General features: G+C 39.4%; 1 protein-coding gene and 1 non-coding gene across 4 annotated transcripts in view; one reads left to right on the forward strand and one right to left on the reverse strand.

Annotated features, from left to right (window-relative positions):
- Window positions 1-18,188, forward strand: part of ANKHD1 (ankyrin repeat and KH domain containing 1) — a 145,940-nt gene that overhangs the window by 52,465 nt on the left and 75,287 nt on the right. For 2 of the 3 annotated variants that reach the window (XM_066272700.1, XM_066272699.1), the window contains exons 8-10: window positions 5,058-5,295; window positions 5,489-5,680; window positions 12,759-12,868. In XM_066272700.1, coding sequence (XP_066128797.1) covers window positions 5,058-5,295; window positions 5,489-5,680; window positions 12,759-12,868 — 540 coding nt within the window. The remainder of the gene's footprint in view (window positions 1-5,057; window positions 5,296-5,488; window positions 5,681-12,758; window positions 12,869-18,188) is intronic. The other variant, XM_066272701.1, reaches the window with a different exon arrangement.
- TRNAI-GAU (transfer RNA isoleucine (anticodon GAU)) lies at window positions 9,621-9,697 on the reverse strand. The gene has a single exon. It is a non-coding gene; the product is annotated as a tRNA-Ile (tRNA).

The following is an 18,188-nucleotide window of genomic DNA, read 5'->3' on the forward strand; positions in this document are numbered from 1 at the left end:
TATGGACATGTATTCCATGAACATTTGAAAAGAATGTATATTCTGTTGATGAGTGGAGTCTTCTTTAAATGTCATTTATATTCTGTTAATCGATGGTAGAGTTCTTCTATATCCTTTCTGATTTTCTTAGGTCTAACAGTTGTTGAGAGAGGAGTGTTAAAAGCTCCAACTGTACTTGTGTTTTTGTATATTCTTTTATTGCTTCACCTTTTTTTTTTTTTGTATTTTTCTGAAGTGAGAAGCAGGGAGGCAGAGAGACAGACCCCCACATGTACCCTACCAGGATCCATCGGCATGCGCACCAGGGGGTGATGTTCTACCCATCTGGGGCCTTGCTCTGTTGCAACCAGAGCCATTCTAGTGCCCGAGGCAGAGGCCATGGAGCCATCTGAGCGCACAGGCTAACTTTGCTCCAATGGACCCTTGGCTGTGGGAGGGGAAGAGAAAGATAGAGAGGAAGGAGAAGGGGAAGGGTAGAGAAACAGATGGGACTTCTCCTGTGTGCCCTGGCCAGAAATCGAACCCGGCACATCCACATGTCGGGCTGACTCTTGCCCAGTGAGCTATCTGGCCAGGGCCTAGTTGCTTCACTTTTTATTTTTTTATTTAATTTTTTTTACAGAGACAGAGAGTCAGAGAGAGGGATAGATAGATAGAGACAGACAGACAGGAATGGAGAGAGATGGGAAGCATCAATCATTAGTTTTTCGTTGTGACACCTTAGTTGTTCATTGATTGTTTTCTCATATCTGTTTTAACCATGGACCTTCAGCAGACTGAGTAACCCCTTGCTCAAGCCAGCGACCTTGGATCCAAGCTGGTGAGCTTTGCTCAAACCAGATGAGCCTGCGCTCAAGCTGGCAACCTCGGGGTCCTGAACCTGGGTCCTCCGCATCCCAGTACGACACTCTATCCACTGCGCCACTGCCTGGTCAGATGCTTCACCTTTTTTAAAAAGCTTTTTTTTACATTTTGGAACTTTGTTGTTTGGTGTATACACATTTTAAGAATTGTTCTTTGATTGACCCTTTTATTATTTTTTCTCTATCTCTGGTAATTTTCTTTGTTCTGAGGTTCTCCTTTATCTGATATTAATAGCTACTCCTGCTTCCCTTCATTTAATGTTTACCCTCACATCTTTTTCAAACGTTGATGTGTTTGATAGGCTTTTAGCATTACTCTGATGTGAGTTTCTAGTTGGTTTATTTAAACCATTTTTATTTAAATACAAATTTTATTTTTTATTTTATTTTTTAATTTATTGTGTTAACATGAACTCATAAATATAAATATTGACATTGTGCTTTTATATTCTGGTTCTGTGTTTCATTTTATTTTTTATCTACTTTCTTTATATTTTCATTTATTTTCTTTAATTTATCATTAATAGTTATTTTAAAGTCTTTTTCTGCTAACTCCTGTCCTTGATTCAGTCTGGGTCTACTTTTATTGCTTATTTTATATCTTGATGATTAGTCACTTTTTCCTGCCTCTTAATATCTAGTAATTTTTTTTATTGTAAACTACATGCTGTGGATACCTTTTCATTTTTTGTTTTTTTAAACTTTTTTTTTTTACAGGGACAGAGAGAGAGAGAGAGACGGATAGATAGGGACAGACAGGAACAGGAGAGAGAGATGAGAAGCATCAATCATTAGTTTTTTGTTGCGACACCTTAGTTGTTCATTGATTGTTTTCTCATATATGCCTTGACAGTGGGCCCTCAGCAGACCGAGAGTAACCCCTTGCTTGAGCCAGCGATCTTCGGTCCAAGCTGGTGAGCTTTTTGCTCAAGCCAGATGAGCCCACGCTCAAGCTGGTGACCTCAGGGTCTCGAACCTGGATCCTCCGCATCCCAGTCCGACGCTCTATCCACTGTGCCACTGTCTGGTCAGGCTATGGATACCTTAAAAAAATTTTTTTTTATTAATTTTTAAAAATTTTGGATTCAAGTGTCCTACTCAATATGGATGATACCTTTCTGATGCTTTAGATTATCTTGTCCTCTTTTTAAGACTGTTTTGTTCTAACATGCAGTTAAATTACCAATGCATCACTCTGATCCTATTGAAGCTTAATTCCAGTTTTATTCATACTCCTAAGTCCTTACTCTGTGGTCCTAGAGTATGGGACTCCATGTCCTACTTCTTCAGTATGGCTATCTATCATTTCACCTGATAGTGTGGGATATTCACCAAAGTCTTTTCATTGTGGCTGAGTCTGAACTCCCAAAATCTCCCACCTTCCAGGAGCCATTTTCTGTTAGTTATCCTGGACTGTCATCCTTGATGTGTTCAACTCAGGAGTTGCCCAAGTATATGAGGATGATTTTATATAGATTTTTGGGACTCCTTCTTTGTGTCTTTTTATTTTCCTTGGGTATGCTGCCCACACTCCCCAGGTCCTAAATATTTTGGATATCTGTGTTCTGATTTTATCTCCTTTGCCCAAAGAGATGTTCATTCTTTTTTTTTTTTTTTTTTTTTTTTGTATTTTTCTGAAGCTGGAAACGGGGAGAGACAGTCAGACAGACTCCCGCATGCGCCCGACTGGGATCCACCCGGCATGCCCACCAGGGGCGACGCTCTGCCGAGACCAGAGCCACTCTAGCGCCTGGGGCAGAGGCCAAGGAGCCATCCCCAGCGCCCGGGCCATCTTTGCTCCAATGGAGCCTTGGCTGCGGGAGGGGGGAAGAGAGAGACAGAGAGGAAGGAGGGGGGGGTGGAGAAGCAAATGGGCGCTTCTCCTATGTGCCCTGGCCGGGAATCAAACCCGGGTCCCCTGCACGCCAGGCCGACACTCTACCGCTGAGCCAACCGACCAGGGCCGAGATGTTCATTCTTTGTTTAGGTTCTCCTTCCTTTAGCCATGGTTTGAAAGATGCTGATAAAGCTGGGTGAATGTAGGGTTCACTTCATTGCTCCCTTCTTTCAGTGATCATAACCCTAGCTCCTAGCTTGGTTGCTGTCCAGTGCCTCCCACTGCTTTATCTTTTTTCTATTTTTTATTGTTATTTATGATAGAAGAATAAGTCCAATATCACCTACTATTCTATGGCTAAGACTAAAATCTTAGAATATAAAAAATTCCAATAATATTAGACATTTAAGAGTAGATTTAAATTTTTCCTTTTGGCAAAATTAATATTGTTCATTAATATCAAAAAGTGCTGACCCTGGCTGGTTGGCTCAGTGGATAGAGTGCTGGCCCAGCATGCAGACATCCTGTGTTTGGTCCTTGGTGAAGGCACACATGAGAAGCGACCATCTGCTTCTCCTTACCTCTCTCTTTCCCTTGTAGCCAGTGGCTCGATTGGTTCAAGTGTTAGTCCGGGACAGTGAGGATAGCTTTATTGATTCCAGCATCAGCCCCAGAGGGGTATTGCGAGTGAGTCCCAGTCAGGTACATGCAGGAATCTGTGTCTATCCTCCCCTCCTCTCACTTAAAAAAGACGTACTTAGTACAGTTTTTCTCTTAATGTTTGTATTCAAGATATATTAGTAAAATCCATAAAGAATCTTCAAAAATTAAATTCAAGCAAAATAATTTATTTGAAAGCCTCCAGGAGGCTCAGCATAACAGTTGTTCCCTGATCTGTGAACACTTATAAAAATCCTTATTTCCTTTTCAATTTTAAGTGTATTTCCAACACAAAATAACTCAATACAGTAATTTGGTTTAAATATATTTTATTTTACATATATTTGAAGAATTAGTAAAACTCAAATTTTGTCTTTGGCATCAATGTCAACAATGATTAAAGCTAAGTATAGTTAAGTATAATGAAACTCTTGATGGATGCTGAAATCTGACATTTAATTGAGATTTCTTTAATTTTTTTCTTTTTTTTGTGGTGACAGAGACAGAGGGACAGTTAGGGACAGACAGACAGGAAGGGAGAGAGTTCTTTATTGTGGCACCTTAGTTGTTCATTGATTGATTTCTCATATGTGCCTTGACCCAGGGGCTACAGCAGAGCTAGTGATGCCTTGTTTAAGCCAACAACCTTGAGCTCAAGCCAGAGACCTTGGGCTTTATGCCAGCGACCTTTGGGTTCAAGCCAGCAACCATGGGGTCATGTCTATGATCCCACGCTCAAGCCAGCGTCCCCGCACTCAAGTTGGTGAGCCATCCCTCAAGCCAGATGGCCCTGTGCTTGAGCGAGCTACCTTGGGGATTTGAACCTGGGTCCTCTGCATTTTAGTCCAATGCTTTATCTTTAGTCCAGTGCGTCACTGCCTGGTCAGGTTCTTTAATAAAAGTATTGCTCAATCTTATAAAACTTTATTTTTGTGCTCAGTCTTAACTTTTCATTAGCAATATTTTAGTCATTTAAAAAATATTGAACAACGTAGCATCTGACTTTATATGTCACAAAAAGCCCTACATAAAATTTTTAACTAAAAAATTTAAACTGTTAAGGGATATTTATGATGATAAAGGTATAGAATGGATACCCTCTAGGAGAACGTTATAGTTAATTGCCTTACTAAGATATTTATTTTTACATCTTTGTAAAATTCTTTCCCTCATTGCCACAAGCTAGTGATGAAGAAAAATATAGGGTAGTATCAGTCCGTATGGATTTACCTTGGTGGCATAAATCCCAAGTGGTAATGAAATCACAGAACTGATGTTATTTTTTGCCAAGTGTTTCTTTCTTAATAGATCTAACACAATTTCTACACTTAAACATGACATCTGAGTTTGAGGGTTTAGCTAGATTTGACCTGGCAGTAGTATAAACATTATTTTGAGGTACTATTGACTACTGATTTAACAGATATTTTGAACCTCGAAGATAGAGATTCAAAATTATTTGAGATCCTAACTATGTAACAAGTATGATCCTTTTGGAAAATTTTGGGCTTGCTCAAAAGTAAGAAATAATTTAATGCATTTTTGTTAAGATAGATCTCAAATTGCTCAGATGGGTGTGATAATGTATATGCATCTAAGCTGTATCTTTTATTTCTTCAATCTCTTGCTTCTTTTTTCCCACTTTAAAAATCTCCAAAAAATTTCTTTCCTCTTGTTTTATTTCTGAAAATCTGCAGGATGGACATGTAGAAGTAGCCCGTTTGCTTTTGGATAGTGGTGCTCAAGTGAACATGCCTGCAGATTCATTCGAGTCTCCCTTAACACTAGCTGCCTGTGGGGGACATGTTGAATTGGCAGCTCTACTTATTGAAAGGGGAGCAAATCTTGAAGAAGTTAATGATGAAGGTTACACACCCTTGATGGAAGCTGCTCGGGAAGGACATGAGGAGATGGTGGTACTACTTTTAGCACAAGGTATGAATTTCTTTTGGATGTCAGTGAAGTTTACTACAACTAAAAATTTTTTTTCCATCAATGGTGAATTATCAACACCCAGAAGAAACCCCAGAAGCAGAGAAGATAGAGATGATTATCAGAATTCAGAATAACTAATATCTTTATCATATGTCTTTTATAATAGTTTTATCTATTTTTATGCTCTCTCCAGGAGCAAATATAAATGCCCAGACAGAAGAAACCCAAGAAACTGCTTTGACCTTGGCTTGCTGTGGAGGTTTTTCTGAAGTTGCAGACTTCTTGATTAAGGCGGGGGCTGATATAGAACTTGGCTGCTCCACACCTCTGATGGAGGCTTCTCAGGAGGGACACCTGGAATTGGTTAAATATTTACTGGCTGCCGGTATGTGGCTTTTAAAATGCCTTTTAGAAAAAGGCTTTTATATTGCTTTCATAACTTTTAACAGTTAACCTTGAATTTTTATTTCTGCAGAAGTTGAAGGACAGCTGTACTACAGTTTAACTGCTCTTCAGACTCCTAGATCTCCAAAAATGTCATTTTTAAAAAAGTTTCTTATTATGTTTGCTTAGTGACCATAGGCTTCACATTGACCTTCTCTCCCCATTGAATGGTCTGTGGCTTCTGGAGGGGAGAGACACTAACTTCTAGTCTCTCTGCTAATAAGAGGAGGTGGAGATGACTTACAGAGATCATAATTTGATACCTTTAAAACTATTCATTTCTCTTTTTTTTTCTTTTTCTTTTTTAGAGAGGTGAGCACAGACAGGGACAGACAGACATGAAGGGAGAGAGCTGAGAAGCATCAACTCATAGTTATGGCACTTTAGTTGTTCATTGATTTCTTTCTCATATGTGCCTTGACTGGTGGGCTCCAGCAGAGTCTTTGACCCCTTGCTTAGGCCAGTGACCCTACACTAAGCTGGTGAGCCAGCACTCAAGCTGGCAAACTCGGGGTTTCGAACCTGGGTTCTTAGAGTTCCAGGCCGACACTCTTATTCACTGCACCACTACCTGGTTATACTAAACCTGTTTATTTCTTGACATTTCTGAGTCTTCTCTCTCTCTCTTTCTCTCTCTGTTTCTCTCTCTCTCTCTCTCTCTCTCTCTCTCTCTCACACACACACACACACACACACACACACGAACATGTGGGAGTTTTATTTTTTTGCCAAAAGTACTTTTAAAATAATTTGTGATTTATACATTGTTAAGCAACAGTAATAGAGCAAAGTAAGAATATACCAGACAAATTGACTCAGATAAAAATCTTTATATATCCTTTAGAAATAGTATAAAATTTTTCTTTAAAAAAAAGAATACACAGATTGCTAAAGGCATGGAGGAAAAACAAGAAATAAAAAAAAAGAAACAAAACTTTGAATAAAAGCTAGTTTTAATGTGATTAAAAAAAATTTTTTTTCTTTTTATCCATATCTGATATATTGTTTAAAAATCTGTAAAAGCAAATACAATGTTTAGCAAAACTTCATTGATGTTTTTTGGGCTTTCACCATTAACATTAATTTGAATATGGACCAGTTTCAATTTTTCTTTCGAATTATTAGATATTAATATTTCAGATGATTATTTAGATTTTGAATTAATGCACAAGCCAGCCATACAAATTGACCTCTTCTTCCTTAACTCAAATGCTATTAATCACTGTAGTATATGCATTATTCAGTCCTTATTCCTTTATCACTATCAGTAACTGTGTCCCCTTCAAAAGTCTTTCGTTATTTTTTTTATTTTTTTTACAGAGACAGAGAGAGGGATAGATAGGGACAGACAGACAGGAACGGAGAGAGAGATGAGAAGCATCAATCATTAGTTTTTTGTTGCAACACCTTAGTTGTTCATTGATTACTTTCTCATATGTGCCTTGACCGTGGGCCTTCAGCAGACCTAGTAACCCCTTGTTCAAGCCAGTGACCTTGGGTCCAAGCTGGTGAGCTTTGCTCAAACCAGATGAGCCTGCGCTCAAGCTGGCGACCTCGGGGGTCTCGAACCTGTGTCCTCCGCATCTCAGTCCGATGCTCTATCCACTGCACCTATTATAGATGTGTAAACTGATGCAAAATCACATTAGAGAATTTCTCTAATGTAATCAAACTGATAATGATAGAGCCAATATTCACACTTAGAACTCCTAACATTGTTTATTCTATTTCGTCACCATTGATTCTCATATTGAGCTACTTTTACTAATTTGAAGCATGTAGTTTCCAGAACTTAGTGGTTTGAGAATCATTTTTTATATGATTACCCCCCCCCCTTTTTTTTTTTTTGTAATTTTCTGAAGCTGGAAACGGGGAGAGACAGACAGACTCCCGCATGCGCCCGACCGGGATCCACCCAGCATGCCCCGTGGGCAACACTCTGCCCACCAGCGGGCGATGCTCTGCCCATCCTGGGCGTCGCTATGTTGCAACCAGAGCCACTGTAGCGCCTGAGGCAGAGGCTACAGAGCCATCCCCAGCGCCCGGGCCATCTTTGCTCCAATGGAGCCTTGGCTACGGGAGGGGAAGAGAGAGACAGAGAGGAAGGAGAGGGGGAGGGGTGGAGAAGCAGATGGGCGCCTCTCCTGTGTGCCTTGGCCGCGAATCGAACCCGGGACTTCTGCACGCCAGGCCGACGCTCTACCACTGAGCCAACCGGCCAGGACTGATTACCCCTTTGAGTAGTGCGTTTTTTTTTAAAATTTAATTTTATTTATTCATTTTTTTAGAGAGGAGAGAAAGAGAGGAGAGAGAGACAGAGAGAAGTGGGGAGGAGCTGGAAGCATCAACTCCCATATGTGCCTTGATCAGGCAAGCCCAGGGTTTCGAACCAGCGACCTCAGCATTTCTGGGTCGTTTTTTTCATGCTTGCTGACCTCCGGGAGTGAGGTCTTTGTTTTTTTTTTTCAAAAAATGAAGTTAGTTCCAGTTACAATTTTATTAACTTAAAATCATGTTTGTTGGATAACCAGTATATGGAAACAAGAAGAACATACATATGCCTTTTTTAAATGTTGCCTTACACATTTTTAAAATAAAAGTTTTTGTTACAGTTGTACTCTAGATCAGTGGTCCGCAACCCCCAGGCCGTAGACCAGTACCAGTCCGTGGGCCATTTGGTACCGGTCCACAGAGAAAGAATAAATAACTTATATTATTTCCATTTTATTTATATTTAAGTCTGAACGATGTTTTATTTTTAAAAAATGACCAGATTCCATCTGTTACATCCATCTAAGACTCACTCTCGATGCTTGTCTCGGTCATGTGATACATTTATCCGTCTCACCCTAAAGGCCGGTCCATGAAAATATTTTCTGACATTAAACCGGTCCGTGGCCCAAAAAAGTTTGGGGACCACTGCTCTAGATAGTCAGGAGGCATGAGGATGTACATGAACATTCGTACTACTCAAAGGGTTACTACCTAAGCATTTTTTTTTTATGTATTAGAGTGTGATTTATTTACATAAAGTTCTTCTTTTAGTATAGGACTAAAGAAAAGTCAAATAGATCTTGTAATACATTGCCTATACAGTTTTTTTTCTTTTGTGACAGAGACAGAGAGAGGGACAGATAGGGACAGACAGACTAGAAGGAAGAGAGAAAAGAAGCATCAATTCTTTGTTGTAGCACCTTAGTTGTTCATTGATTGCTTTCTCATATGTGCCTTTGATGGAAGGCTATAGCAGAGTGAGTGACCCCTTGCTCAAGCCATCGACCTTGGGTTTCAAGCCAGTGACCTTTGGGCTCAAGCCCGTGACCATGGGGTCATGTCTATGATGCCCCGCTCAAGCCAGCGATCTTGGGATTTTGAACCTGGGTCCTGTGTATCCCAGTCTGACGCTCTATCCACTGCACCACTGCCTGGTCAGGTGCCTATACCGTTTTTTAATATTGAAAACCTCTTTTGTTATGGCAGTTTTCCCAACATGTGGAAACTATAAGCCCTAAGAGTGTATCACCAGCATTAACTTTTAAATTTTTTTAATTTTTATTTATTTATTTTTAATTTTTGTATTTTTCTGAAGCTGGAAAGGGGGAGAGACAGTCAGACAGACTCCTGCATGCGCCCGACCGGGGTCTACCCGGCACGCCCACCAGGGGCTACGCTCTGCCCACCAGGGGGCGATGCTCTGCCCCTCCGGGGCGTCGCTCTGCCGCGACCAGAGCCACTCTAGCGCCTGGGGCAGAGGCCAAGGAGCCATCCCCAGCGCCCAGGCCATCTTTGCTCCAATGGAGCCTTGGCTGCAGGAGGGGAAGAAAGAGACAGAGAGGAAGGAGGGGGTGGGGGTGGAGAAGCAAATGGGCGCTTCTCCTATGTGCCCTGGCCGGGAATCGAACCCGGGTCCCCCCTCACATCAGGCCGACGCTCTACCGCTGAGCCAACCGGCCAGGGCCCACCAGCATTAACTTTTAATTTATGGCCAATCTCATTTCATCTATAGATCCTTTACTCCCATTGTTTTATAAAATTATTATTATTTTTTACAGAGACAGAGAGAGTCTGAGAGAGGGATAGATAGAGACAGACAGGAATGGAGAGAGCTAAGAAGCATCAATCATTAGTTTTTCGTTGCAACACCTTAGTTGTTCATTGATCGCTTTCTCATATGTGCCTTGACTGTGGGGCTACAGCAGACCGAGCAAGTAACCCCTTGCTCGAGCCAGCTACCTTGGGTCCAAGCTGGTGAACTTTGCTCAAACCAGATGAGCCTGTGCTCAAGCTGGCGACCTCGGGGTCTCGAACCTGGGTCCTCCGCATCCCAGTGTGACGCTCTATCACTGCGCCACTGCCGGGTCAGGCTACAGTTATTTTTATTTAAAAATTTTACTGAGATAAAATTATGTTGTGAATTGCTCACCGCAATAAGTCTAGTTATATGTCACCATACATATTTATAAAAACTTAAATTAAAATTCTGATTGTTTAAATTTGAAAATAAATTATTTAAAATATAAATTTATTTGTATAAATTATCAATAAATATTCCTCTAAAAGTAATCTTTAAAAAGTAACAATACTGTCTGACCTGTGGTGGTACAGTGGATAGAGTCGACCTAGAATGCTGAGGTCACCGTTTGGAAACCCTGGGCTTGCCTGGTCAAGGCACATATGGGAGTTGATGCTTCTTGCTCCTCCCCCTTCTCTCTCTCTTTCTCTTCTCTCCTCTCTCTAAAACTGAAAACAAATAAAATCTAAAAATTAAAAACAAAAAGTAACAATACTATTTCCTACCTAAATAATTAAAATAATAATTATTGTTATTAAATATCTGAGCAGTTTTCATATTTTCTTGATAGTCAAGCCTGACCTGTGGTGGCGCAGTGGATAAAGTGTTGACCTGGAAATACTGAGGTCACCGGTTCGAAACCCTGGGCTTGCCTGGTCAAGGCACATATGGGAGTTGATGCTTCCAGCTCCTCCCCCCTTCTCTCTGTCTCTCTCTCCTCTCTCTCTTCCTCTCTGTCTCTCTCTCTCTCCCTTTCTCTCTCCTCTCTAAAATGAATAAATAAAATTAAAAAAAAATAATATTCAGATAGTCAATATGTTTCTTAAGTCTCTTTTAATCTGTAGACTTTTCTTCTATTTTTCTTATTTCTTGCAAGTGTTAGTTGAAGAAATGGAATTGTGTATATTTTAAGCTTTCTATAGTATAGATTTTGTTATACTATCTCCATGATTTCATTTAACTTGTTTTTCTGTCCCTTGGACTTCCTATTAAGTAGTAGTTGGATCTAGAGACTTGACTGAATTAGGTGGTAGTGTGTATGTGTATGTGTGTGTGTGTGTGATATAACTAGATTTCTTTATAGGTAGTAATTGTTACTTATAGTATTTATTATCTTCAGGAAATAATACACATCTGATTGTCTTTCTTTTTGTTAAATTATTAGCTATTGATGATTATTGATTAGAATTAATTCATTAGGGGTGATGATAGTCTAGTATTATTCCTTCCTTGTTTATTACATAGTTGGGATATGTTGATAAAGAGAAACGTCCTCTCAAACTATTTGATTACTTTTAGGTATAAATCATAGAGGAATGGCATATAAATGTTTGATTTTTTTTCACTCCTTATTTACAATTCTAAAATAATAAGGTGGTCTCTTAGCATTTATAGTAGTGACCAATTAAGTGTTTTTATTTTTTCATATGGACATTATTTTGAACTTTTGGATTTAAACATATACGATGGTTTTTACTTCATCATAGTCCTCTTTTTGGGGGGGGGGATGCAAAAATTTTTACAAGATGGGGCAGTGTGACTCTGTTTGGTCAATAAAATTATCTTCTCAATCCTTTTGATGTGATCTCATTATAGTCTTTGAGGTTTCTTTGCTTTCATGATATGGCAAGGTATTTCATGCTCATTTATACAGTTTCTGCCCTGGTCTTGGAACCAATAATTTTTCAAAGAAGCCCTCATTCCGCTTAGTAGGAAATAGTTCTTAGAGACCACAATCTAAGCTAGATGTACTATTTCTGCTTGGTCTGTCATTGTCTGGGGGTCTTTTTTAGTCAGAGTTAAGAAATATTTATTTTTCTTAGAGGTAAAATATATTATGAGTTCATGTCAGTACTTCCAGTTCAGAACCATAGGCTTTTTACTTAACCTCAACAATCTCATATCTCTGTTTTCTCTCAACCATGTCAGAATTTTACTTTTTACCAAAGAATTACTCATTTGATTTGTACCACAACATCTGTATAACTGTCTCAGAATACAATCCAAAACTACCACCAATATGATTTCTGAAAACTGATACTTTTTGTTTTTGTAATTCTTTTATTTCTTAGGGTATATCTTACTGAGGATGTATAGGCAGATTTTACTGTTTTTTTTTTTTTTTTCTGAAGCTGGAAAAGGGGAGAGACAGACAGACTCCCGCATGCGCCTGACCGGGATCCACCCGGCACGCCCACCAGGGGGCAACGCTCTGCCCACCAGGGGGCGTCACTCTGCCGAGACCAGAGCCACTCTAGCGCCTGGGGCAGAGGCCAAGGAGCCATCCCCAGCGCCCGGGCCATCTTTGCTGCAATGGATCCTTGGCTGCAGGAGGGGAAGAGAGAGACAGAGAGGAAGGCGTGGTGGAGGGGTGGAGAAGCAAAGGGGTGCTTCTCCTATGTGCCCTGGCCAGGAATCAAACCCGGGTCACCAGCACGCCAGGCCGACGCTCTACCGTTGAGCCAACCCGCCAGGACCAGATTTTACTATGTTTTAAAATCATTTAGTGTACTTCCTTTCTATGTGGTTTAAAATCATTTATTGTACTTCCTTTCTCTATAGTTAAAAGCATTTTTACAAAACATATTTAAAGGAAAATTAGGCTATTTAAAATATATACTGGTATTTTCATACTTCCAAGTTTATCAATTTCCAAATTGCAAAGTTGAACTATCTAATACAATTTATAATTTACAAAGTAAATATATGGTTTTTTTTTATTTGCTAGGTGCTAATGTTCATGCTACAACAGCAACAGGAGACACAGCCTTAACTTATGCTTGTGAAAATGGACACACAGATGTTGCAGATGTTTTACTTCAAGCAGGGGCCGATTTAGTAAGATATTCTTAATTTCAAATATTTGTGTATTAATTCTCATTCATTTATTTTTAACATTAAAAAAAACTAGTAAAAAAGACCTATAGTTTGCATGCTTTCTATAAAGTAACTTTAAAAAGTTTGGCTATTCTAGTTTTGTTGCATTTATTAATTGTATTTAAAAATACTTAGTTTTTTTAATGAGGTATACTATTTAATTTTCTAGGTAAAACTGTAGTTTTTTCCTCTCTCCAATCCCCATCAACATTTCTAAACTTTATTAGACATTATCCATTCAAGGATATGTTCACAGACTAGAATAACTTGTCAAATCTTTTTGAGTGATTTCTTTTGTTTATCTTATTGGGCTTTAAAAACAAAGATACTGCCTGACCTGTGGTGGCGCAGTGGGTAAAAGCATCGACCTGGAATGCTGAGGTCGCTGGTTCAAAACCCCAGGCTTGCCTGGTCAAGACACTTAATGGGAGTTGATGCTTCCTGCTCCTCCCTCTGTTCTTTCCATCTTTTCTCTCTCTCTGTCTCTTTCTCTCTCTGTGTCTCCTCTATCTAAAAAAATGAATAAATAAAATGTAAAAAAATAAAAACAAAGATACTATCATCTTTCCTAACAACATTATTAAAGCACTCTATTATTGTTCTGTTCTTTTGGTATTTTCTTTCTACTTTGACTTTTCAAAGTTTCAAATTAGATGATAGATTCGTATGTGTAATATTTCTTACAATTATGGAAATTATAAATCGTATCCTACTTACAGGTTCATGTTTCTTGCTGAAATGTGTACTTTGATTCATTTTTATTTTCTGAACTGCTTTTTAGAGTTTTTCACAGAGTTTCTTTAATATTTCATAAAAATTTATGAAATGTTATAATGAACCAAAAGTTCATTAGTCTTCAGTTATTTGGAAAAAAATGTGCAAGTATTGCCTTTTAAACCATTTCCAATAGCACACATTCCCAAATAGATATCTGAGATTGTTGGAAAATAATTATTGACTAAAGTAAATATATAGTATAATTATGCCACTTATTATTATTTCTACTAATAATATTATACTTACACTAGCATTCATTCTCGTTAATTAGATTTTCCCCATCAGTTAGATTTTTTTTTTTTTTTTTTTTTTGTATTTTTCTGAAGTTGGAAATGGGGAGGCATTCAGACAGACTCCAGCATGCGCCCAGCCAGGATCCACCCGGCATGCCCACCAGGAGGCGATGCTCTGCCCATCTGGGGCGTTGCTCTGTTGCAACCAGAGCCATTCTAGCACCTGAGGCAGAGGCCATAGAGCCATCCTCAGCGCCCGGGCCAACTTTGCTCCAGTGGAACCTTGGCTGCGGGAGGGGAAGAGAGAGAAAGAGAGGAAGGAGAGGGGGAGGGTTGGAGAAGCAGATGGGCGCTTCTCCTGTGTGCCCTGGCCGGGAATCGAACCCAGGACTCCTGCAAGTCAGGCCGACGCTCTACCACTGAGCCATCTGGCTGGGCTCAGTTAGATTTTTTGAGGTATACTTTTTAATTTGAGAACTATGACAGAGATTTGATAAGTAGATCTCAATCTTCTGCCTTCTTACTATATTGTTTTCCTTTTTTTAATTTTTTTTTTTTTTTTTTGCATTTTTCTGAAGCTGGAAACAGGGAGAGACAGTCAGACAGACTCCCGCATGCGCCCGACCGGGATCCACCCGGCACGCCCACCATGGGGCGACGCTCTGCCCACCAGGGGGTGATGCTCTGCCCATCTGGGGCGTCGCCATGTTGCAACCAGAGCCACTCTAGCGCCTGGGGCAGAGGCCAAGGATCCATCCCCAGCACCCGGGCCATCTTTGCTCCAATGGAGCCTTGGCTGTGGGAGGGGAAGAGAGAGACAGAGAGGAAGGCGTGGTGGAGGGGTGGAGAAGCAAATGGGCGCTTCTCCTGTGTGCCCTGGCTGGGAATTGAACCCGGGTCCTCCGCACGCTAGGCCGACGCTCTACTGCTGAGCCAACCGGCCAGGGCTTTCCTTTTTTAGAGTTGCTTTGGGTCATCTATAAAAATTAAGAATTGGAGTATTTCATCACTTGAAATAAAGAAATAGGGTAGAGCATAAAAGCTTAGATACTATTAACAAATGTAATACTCTTATTATTCAAATTCTTACCCAGATTTTCTCTTCCATTTTTCTATAGCAAAGTCACTTTCTTAACCTGTTTGTTTTTATTTTTTATTTTTATTTTTATTTTTTTTTATTATTTTTTTTTCATTTTTCTGAAGCTGGAAACAGGGAGAGACAGTTAGACAGACTCCCACATGCGCCCGACCGGGATCCACCCGGCACGCCCACCAGGGGGCGAAGCTCTGCCCACCAGGGGGCGATGCTCTGCCCATCCTGGGCGTCGCCATGTTGCGACCAGAGCCACTCTAGCGCCTGAGGCAGAGGCCACAGAGCCATCCCCAGCGCCCGGGCCATCTTTGCTCCAATGGAGCCTTGGCTGCGGGAGGGGAAGAGAGAGACAGAGAGGAAAGCGCGGCGGAGGGGTGGAGAAGCAAATGGGCGCTTCTCCTGTGTGCCCTGGCTGGGAATCGAACCCGGGTCCTCCGCACGCTAGGCCGATGCTCTACCGCTGAGCCAACCGGCCAGGGCCTTAACCTGTTTGTTTTTCTGAAAATATTAAATAGGAAAAAGAGCAACTGTTTAATATATTATGTTGTATAGCAAAATATTACTGATTTGACTGAGTTAGAAATCTGTTATGAAATATTTTCAAATGTTTTATTTGTATAGTCTTCTGGAATTAGTTGGTGTTTGTGATTTGAGTTCTTTAGAAGAACATTACATGAACAGATAGAAAGATTTAAATTTGCCATACTGTTTTACCTTCAAATATAAGATTTAAAAAATTGGGTTAGATAAATAAACCTTAATTAAATACAAAGATAATACTGTTATTTTAACATAATTTTCATTTTTTAATTTGCAGTTGATCTTTGCATTTATATTTAGGTATAATTATAATATAGTTGTTTTTAATTTTTTCTGCTATGTGATTTTTCATAACCTTCATATTGTTACGTAGTCTCTATGTTTATAACTCTTGCATAATATTCCATCAAATTAATGGACCATAGTCATTCACTTATTGAATTTCTCATTTTTCATTTTTCACTATTATACTGATAGATTTAGTAACTTCATATGCATAACTTTTTATTCTCCTTTTGAATTTTGTTTTATATTGATTTTAACTTAAAAATATATTGCCTATTCCATCCTTTTGCACTCTGTGGAGAGACATCTTAATTTTAATATTAGTTATTTTCCTAATTATATATTCTTTATAGAATATGTGAAAAGTATGGGAAGGTATAGTAAGTTTGATATTTAAAACCTATGAATAATCTTTGTAATTTCAGGCTTTACTATAAGCCAGAGAGAGGGAAAAAAGACCTAGTCAGACACAAGAAGTGAGTAAAGCAGGCATATCAGTCCGAGTCCTGAGAAAAGTGGTTGATAATCCTACTAGATGGACCTAACAAGGCAGTGGCATCTTTCTTATCCTTTATTCTTTTCTTCCACCTCCTAGTATCTGTTTTGGACTATAGGAATTTCCTCCATTGGTTTGCAGATGGAAGGCTGTCCTCTCCCAGTGCATGAGGTGGAGATATAGTCCATTCCTGGCATTCCATGGGTGTGTTCTTGGTATCTGGGTTTGCTCATTCTTTAAGTTAAATAGATGATCTTGTGGACTGACTGAGAACCTTCATTTTAGGAACTATTTTTACTCTTAGTTTTAAATAAGGATGTATAGGTAAACCTTTGGAACACATCTGGATCAACCCTGAAATCTTAATTAGATTGTGGAATTTAATTTTTGTCATAATTCTGGGTTTTGATATTACATTTTTTTAAAAGGAGCTTAAAAACTGTTGTTTCCCATTCCTTAAAATATTCTGCACCAGAATCAGTTAATATTATTAGTTATGGTTTTAAAAAACTTAATGCGACAATTTGGTTTTCTTGTATTGTTTACTGAGATGAAACTCAGAAGATTTAGGACTTTATATTCTAAATGTGTGGTAGGTGTAATTGAGAATTTAGTGTTAAAGGAAATCTGGAAAATTCTTATTTATTGCTTTTTAAAAATTCATAGCCAGAACTGAAGGCAGACTGGAGCACTGTCAGGTAGATCTTCAAAATATGTGCATCTTCTAATTTGAAACTTATTTGAAATTCTTTTTTTCTAGTTTTAAAATATTTTAAATTAAAAGTATTATAGATGTACAGGGCAGGTGGGGAGTAGAGGGACAAATACATGGTGACGAAAAATGATTTGACTTTGGGTGATGGGCACACAACACAGTCAGCAGTTCAAATGCTATAGAGATGTTTACCTGAAACCTATGTATTCTTATTGATCAATGTCACCCCATTCACTTTAATTTCTAAATTAAAAAAAAGAAAAAGAAAAATATTTATAGATGTACAGAGATGTGTTGTAGAATTGGGTACCTGAAACCTATATAATTAGGTTAACCAGTGTCACCCCAATAACTTAAGAAAAATATTTATAGATATTTCCAGTTAACAGCACACTGACTATCCACCTTATTTAGAGATTATGAATTGATATATAACTTTTTATAATTGTATCAGTTTGAGTAATCCATTATTTAAACCTTTGGGCTAGTTTAGTAGTCTTAAATAGGCCACTTAAAATGTTCTTTTTGGCCTGACCAGGCGATGGTGCAGTGGATAGAGCAGGGGTCGCCAAACTTTTTACACAGGGGGCCAGTTCACTGTCCTTCAGACCGTTGGAGGGCCGGACTATAAAAAATACTATGGCCTGACCTGTGGTGGCACAGTGGATAAAGTGTCGACCTGGAAACGCTGAGGTTGCCAGTTCAAAGCCCTGAGCTTGCCTGGTCAAGGCACATATGGGGAGTTGATGCTTTCTGATCCTCCCCCCTTCTCTCTCTCCCTCCCTCCTCTCTAAAATGAATAAATAAAAAATATTTAAAAAAAAACACAAAAAAACTATGGGCCTGACCAGTTGGTGGTGCAGTGGATTGAGCGTTGGACTAGGATGCGGAAGGACCCAGGTTCGAGACCCCAAGGTTGCCAGCTTGAGCATGGGCTCATCTGGCTTGAGCAAAAAAAATAAAAAACAACTCACCAGCTTGGACCCAAGGTCACTGGCTCGAGCAAGGGGTTACTCAGTCTGCTGAAGGCCCGCGGTCATGGCACATATGAGAAAGCAATTAATGAACAACTAAGGTGTCGCAACGAAAAACTGATAATTGATATTTCTCATCTCTCTCCCTTCCTGTCTGTCTGTCCCTAT

This window comes from Saccopteryx bilineata, chromosome 4 (genome assembly GCF_036850765.1).
Source record: "Saccopteryx bilineata isolate mSacBil1 chromosome 4, mSacBil1_pri_phased_curated, whole genome shotgun sequence".
NCBI lineage: Eukaryota > Metazoa > Chordata > Mammalia > Chiroptera > Emballonuridae > Saccopteryx > Saccopteryx bilineata.